Consider the following 6699-nt stretch of genomic DNA (forward strand, 5'->3'; position numbering starts at 1 on the left):
TAAATCCATTCCTATACTGAAATTCTGACCATATTAAATTCTCAATTCTGTCCAGAACATCTCATTATGTTCCAGGGACCATTCTGGAATTTATTCAAATTTTTTGGGTCAAATTGTAATTTTTGTCAAATTGGAGGACCAAAGTGAAAGTGTTAAAATTTCATAATTATACAGGAATTCTGACCATAATTCATATTCTATTCTGTTCAGAATCTCGGAATATGCTCCAGGGACCAATTTGTAAATTTTCTAAAGTATGGGGACTAAATTGTGATTTTCGCAAATTGAGGGACCAAACCGCAATTTTGTCATCTTCAACCTCCAACCAAGAATTTCAACATAAAACCTACTGATCTTTCCATATTTCTAACTCAATTTTATCATTTACACAATTTATAACTCAAAATTATCACAATCTTCTATAATCAACTAAATAATCAATTACCCACAACAATGAGCACATAACATTCAAATTAATTCATCAATTAAACTCAAAACATAAATTTTCAAAACCCTAACATTCATCAAAGCTAAAATTTAAAGTTAAAGAAAACATATTATACCTATTAAAGCATAAATCTTACCCTTTTAACTTATTTTCTTCGATTTATTTCTAATTTTCTTCTTTTCTCTTCATCTTCCTCTTTCCCCCTCTTCTCTCTCATGGTGTGCTCCTTCAATTTTCAAATCACTCTTTTCATTTTTTTATTTTTTTATTTTTTATTTATATTTATCATCTTTTTATTCAATTACTACTATACCTCTCATTTAATCATATTTTCTCTAGAGCTTTATTGCCTTTAATACAAAACATTACACTATCCGTCAATCAGAAAGCATCCTTTGGTCTCTTCACTTGACTGCAAGCAATAATAGATAAAGGCATTTAGTATTTCTTGAATCTATGACCCAATCACTGCTGCAGGTTAACTCACTAAGCTGTTGAAGGAAAGTGGCCCTTTTCAATTGATTTTGAAGTAAGGAAAGCAATGTTCCAACTGAAAATAAATTAGGAGCACAGTGCAGGAACCAAAGCTAGCATCCTTGCAGATGATCCTGAGTTCCCTTATAATGCTATAGACTTGTTAGTATCTGCTGAGGGATTAGTTAATTGGACTAATCACAGAAAAGCTAGAGTAAACATTATGCGGCCCATGCCTGCCATTGAAGAACTAAAATGGAATGTGGATTGTTCAACCTTTGGCAAACCTGGTAGAGCTAGAATTGGTGAGGTACTGAGGGACCATAAAGGTGTGGTGTTGTATCTTTTCCCGGGTTTTGTTGGAATCAAGGAGTCAAATGAAACTGAATCACTTGCAGTTTCGAAAGCCTTGGAATTAGCAGCTTCAAGAGAAGAGTATGTGGAAAAAGATTTATGATTGAATCAGTTTCAGCAAACGTGGTTAACTGGATGAGAGATAAGTCGAAACGTCCATGGAAATTTCATGATATCTTCATGAGAGCTGCTAGATTTATGGCAGTGTTGAAACTGGTGCATTATGCTCATGTTTTGAGAGAAGGTAAACATATGGCTGACTCCTTGGAAAAGCAAGGCGTTAACAGAGGCAGTGACCTTGTAGCATGGCTCTAAAAAATATTTTAATATATCTTCTTCTTTCTTTCTCAGTAATGAATTGGGTGATTGGTGGTCTTGGTTGTTATATTGCAGAAGACACCATCAGAGGTTGTGGTTGCTAATATTACCTATGTTATTTTGGTTTGGTGAAATCATGATGGGATGTGATGAGATGGAATTGGGTGATTCTGAAGAATATTTGAATTTTAGCTTGGTGTGATGATTTGCAGGGTGAATATAGCTAGATCAGGAGTTGGGGGTTATATTGTGATGTATTCATTAGTTTTTCTGGTTTGTTCTTGCTGGGGTTTTCTTGCTCTCTCATATCAGTTACCTTATATGGTGGCTATTGTTTGTATTTGTGATACGGGAGCAATCTGGAAGTGTATTTAAAGAAGAAAAGTTGATGCACTCTGTTATTCAACGCTGCGGATAAGGGAAAGGTCAACGATGAAGATCTTGTGTGGCTGGTGTTCTTCAGTTAGATTGAAGAACAATACTGATACAAGTAACCAACCATCTTGGCTTTTCTTTGCTTGTCTACAAATTTGATGTTGCTGATTTTGCAGCCTAAAAATTCTTACTTTCACTTGAAAGGAGCACAGGAATAGTTCAAAGACTAGCGTTGGCACTGCTGCTGGGGTAAAGAGCAACTCATGAATCTGCCTATTGTATATAGATTTTTTCAATTCGATTTTTAGTTCCTTCAATTTTATTTTTTATGGGTAGGTCCTTCATTTTTTTAGCATGATGGAAAAAAATAATAATTTTATTAATGATAGAAGCCTAGTAAAACTATAACACTTTCCCTAGCTATACATACAATGCAAGAACCATGAAGCACTCGATTTTTCGGTCTACCACAATGTGATGCCGTCATTTGTTTAGTGTGATTTACAAAAATAATAATTTTATTAGTGATGGTAACCTAGTTAAACTACAACACTTTCCCTAGCTTAATTAGCCAAAATACAAGGCCAGCCAAGCATGCGTGGATGCCACAGTGACCATCTTCCACGGGCAGATAGTTTTATGACTTCCGCCGGCACCTGTACATGTCAAGTTTTCTCAGCCCTTTCACCAACTTTCCTTATAATGCCCTAATGCAATTAATCAAGCACTTTATTTAGCTTTCTTTTTTTCCTACACCATCTCAAAAGGATTTGATGCAAAAGAAAAATAGTACCATATATATAGAATCTAAAACAAAAACAAAAGGGATTTAATCTATCCTCTCTACTCTAAATCTAACATAGAGAGGAGAGGCAGGGGCAGAGAGAGCAAATGGAGGGAGGGAGGGTAAAGAAATGTTTTGTCTCATCACAAGCAGTGATGGGCATGTTGATGGTTCAAGTGATGGCAACAGGAATGCAATTGCTTTCCAAAATCATATTGAATAATGGAACATTTGTGCTTGCACTTATGACCTATAGGCATATAGTCGCTGCCGTTTGCATGGCTCCCTTTGCTTTATACTTTGAAAGGTATGTCATCCTGTCATGAATCAATTTCGTCTGTCTTTGACACCATTTTTCTCAATTTCTTTTTATTACTGCTGTGGTTGCAGGGGCATCAAAAGTAAGATGAACTGGTCTGTTTTTTTCTGGCTTTTTGTTAATTCCTTGTGTGGGTAAGTAATTTTCCTTTCAAGTATGAGCATTTTTGCTGTGTTTTGAATGATATCGCATTCAAATTAATTTAAATTCACACTTGTTGGACTGAATAGAACTAAATCTAATCATATTTGAAATTAATTTCAATAAATTTCAAAAGAGAAAAACATAACCCATTTAAAAGGAAAATGATTGATTTAACAAATGATCAAGAGAATAAGGAATATTTACTTGCATTTGTGTGTTTTATTATACAATCAAGAAAAAAAAAATTCTTGAAATTTTTTCTTCTTATATTTCTTAACAAGGAATTAATTACTTTAATTATACTACGGGAAAAACAAATTCACATTGCATCACATTTATTATTTCCTCATTAATGTTAATTTCTTTTACCATTTTTGGAGTCATCATTTAAATGTGTATGGCTGCAATTGAATCACAACTAATCATGCATTTCAGACTAAACAACTTAGTCTTGTTGTCTTTTGACTGAGGTAGAATATATAGTGCAATATTAATGTTAACAAAGTATTTTATTTAATGCTATTTTCAAAAGAATGCTGATATCGTGAGTAAAATTAGTGATATATAAATATTTATTGAACCTTTATTTGTAGTCTTTGATGTATAAAATCATATAAAATAATCTCATTCGTAATATATTATTGTCTTTGGTTGCGTTTTTCATCTCATTTCATAAGTTAGCTAGCTTTTGCTCTACCTTTTCTTAATATAGTTTTGTCTTGGGTACCATCTTGTCTTCCTTAATCATATCTTTCTATAACACACCTTAAAAAGTATTTTAAGAATTAGAATTGAATTAAAATGTGGCCCTTTTTTAATGTGATTAAATAACTACAAAAATATGCAAATGACTCGATTGAATCACTTTTTATATTTCAAGCAAATTCATGAATTAATCAACTTTTTGAAATTGTATCTTTCGACTCAAGATTGGCAATTCAAATCTTAATATATACAAATGGAAGAAGATGCATCCTATATGTCTAAGTTATAAGAAGATATATATAACACAAATGTAAGCATATGACGCAGGATATTGTTTGCTATGGGATTGTTCTATTACGGTCTCAAAGATACCTCAGCTACATATGCTGTCAACTTCCTCAACTTGGTCCCAATAGTAACCTTTGTTTTCTCCATCATCTTGAGGTACTTTAGTCTATTTTAATCCCAAATTCACTATATAGATTCAAATATATGTAATATCATACATTCTGATAGCTTTATATAATTCCGAAAATTAAAACTAAACAAGTGGTTAGACTTGAGAAATTAGGACTGAGCACTCGAGCGGGGAAAATCAAGATATCAGGTGCCATATTATGCGTTTCAGGAGCTATGATAGCTTGTCTTTACAAGGGAAAAACATTCCACCTCATTCATAAAGCTCTTCAACATCATGTTCAAGTCAAGTCATCTGTGCTTCATAAGACTCGTGGTACAATCTTGCTCATTGGCAGTTGCTTGTCTTATTCTTCATGGTATATATTGCAGGTTCGTATCAATGTATTATTAGCACTTTCAATATCTATCCTTAATTAGCCATGACCAAATCATTTTGAATGGCTATGTGATTCAGCTACTTTCTTGTGTCTTTGATAGGCCAAATTGCTCAAGGTGTTCCCATTCAAATATCATACAACCATGATCACTTGTATCTTGGCTTCCATACAATCAGCAGCAATAGGTCTATGCATTGATAGGAGTAACGCTGCTTGGAAGTTAGAGTGGAATCTGCAGCTACTTACAATCATCTACTCAGTAAGTCTATTGACCAATTTACTAGATATAACTATACCCAGAAATTAATTCTTGGAGATAAGTAATTATGAGTGATGATATCTGATGTTCCACTAGGAAACTTGTAATCTCAAGGTATCAAATCTCTCGTCTATAAATATTTTTACAACTCATCACAAAGTTCTAAGCTAGTTAACGGTGGGATAGCGCATCTCTTAAGGAACCAGTCATGTTATAATTATGGATATGGACATGTATCGTCAATGATGTTTCTCACAAGTTAACACATGGGATTTAATCTTTGCAGGGATCCTTAGCCTCAGCAGCAACATTTTGCTTGATTAGTTGGGCTGTTGTTAGAAGAGGCCCTTCTTATCCTCCTATGTTCAACCCATTGACACTAATTTTTGTGGCAGTTTTGGAAGCTCTCATAATTGGTGCGGAAATCACTGCTGGCCAGTATGTTCTTTCCTTTCCCCTTTTTTTTATCAATTAATTTATTTTTTCCAAAATCCAACCTCACATTTTATTTCTAATTAAATGGAAATTATTATGGTTGCAGATTGCTGGGCATGGTTTTGATAATAATCGGTTTGTACTCCTTTTTGCTGGGAAAAACCAAGGAGATGAAAAACATGCCCAAGTCGAACGTAGAAGCTGCAGAAGCTGCCACGACAGTAGAATCTACAAAGGTTGAGCCAATGGATTCGGTGAAGCCAGCTTCTCCTCTTACTACCACCAATGAAGATATAGAATCTGGTTCTGTCAAGGATGTGGTAAATCCTTGAAGAGTGAACACAATGCACGTATATCTCTGCATTTTCGTTGGGATCTAAATTAATTTGAGAATAAATCCTTTGATTACAAGTTTAGAAACAACTCAATGGTTTTATTAAGAATGCATTGTAAGAGTGAACGGAACGTATATCTTTGCCTTTTCTTTGGGATCCAAATTTGAGAAAAAATCCTTTGATTACAAATTTAGAAATAACTCAGTGGATTTTATTTGGGAGGCAATATTCGCACTCCTAAAAAGCTTAGATCAATTAGTCGATTTACATGAGCTCATGAATCCATCATTATAATATAATATAGTGTCATCACCACTTCAATGTATAAATTAACTTCTTAGTAGAAAGATTTCTACTCTTCTGGAAAGAATTTTTTCTCATCTTAGAGTTATGATTCTACGTATGTTTTGTTAATTGAGTTATTAGAAATTCAAGTTCATGAATGATAATATATATGGGTATTGGATTTTGAATTTGTCCCGTCATGAGCAACTTAATCTCAGACAATAAGTTTTTTCCAAAAAAAAAAAAACCCTTGAAGATTATCTTACTTTTTGAACAAACAATAATTTATAATAGTCATCGTAATTTTTTGTGTGTGTGATAATCTAACTACAAAATTTATTCTCATTTCATTAAAATTAAAAATTATCATAAAAAATCATATTTATTAGCTCTTAAATAAGGAATTTTTTTACATTATATTTTACAATAAAAAATTAAACTTGGGACTAGGATTGTTCGTCTTATAATGATGTCACAACAAATATGGTTGCAGAAATATGAGGCAGTTTGTAGAAATATAATTACTGAATTTGATTCTCAAGAAGCTAGTAGGTTTGCTGAGCATGGGATTAAATGCTATTTTTATCCCCATTTTCCCTTGATTTCTGAGCTCGGAGACTTAAAGAAGGAAAATTGGTTATGCTCTTTCAAGCATTCGTGAAGCTAA

The 6699-nt window shown here is 33.2% G+C and overlaps 1 protein-coding gene across 1 annotated transcript; it reads left to right on the forward strand.

Moving 5' to 3' along the window:
• Window positions 1–4261: 4261 nt before the first annotated feature.
• Window positions 4262–5808, forward strand: LOC105139131 (WAT1-related protein At1g09380-like). Its single transcript, XM_011045464.1, has 5 exons — window positions 4262–4365; window positions 4479–4710; window positions 4819–4977; window positions 5264–5415; window positions 5519–5808. The coding sequence occupies exons 1-5, from the start codon at window positions 4262–4264 to the stop codon at window positions 5742–5744; spliced, it is 873 nt and encodes a 290-aa protein (XP_011043766.1). The 3' UTR covers window positions 5745–5808.
• Window positions 5809–6699: the final 891 nt, after the last annotated feature.

Source organism: Populus euphratica, unplaced genomic scaffold, assembly GCF_000495115.2.
Source record: "Populus euphratica unplaced genomic scaffold, PopEup_1.0 scaffold121.1, whole genome shotgun sequence".
In the NCBI taxonomy this organism is placed as follows: domain Eukaryota; kingdom Viridiplantae; phylum Streptophyta; class Magnoliopsida; order Malpighiales; family Salicaceae; genus Populus; species Populus euphratica.

Excerpts from the sequence above, each read along its gene's own strand:
- LOC105139131 (XM_011045464.1), top strand. The coding sequence starts at position 4,262 with ATGGGATTGTTCTATTACGGTCTCAAAGATACCTCAGCTACATATGCT. Across the intron at positions 4,366-4,478 it reads GTTTTCTCCATCATCTTGAG|ACTTGAGAAATTAGGACTGA; the intron begins GTACTTTAGTCT and ends ACAAGTGGTTAG. Across the intron at positions 4,711-4,818 it reads CTTCATGGTATATATTGCAG|GCCAAATTGCTCAAGGTGTT; the intron begins GTTCGTATCAAT and ends TGTCTTTGATAG.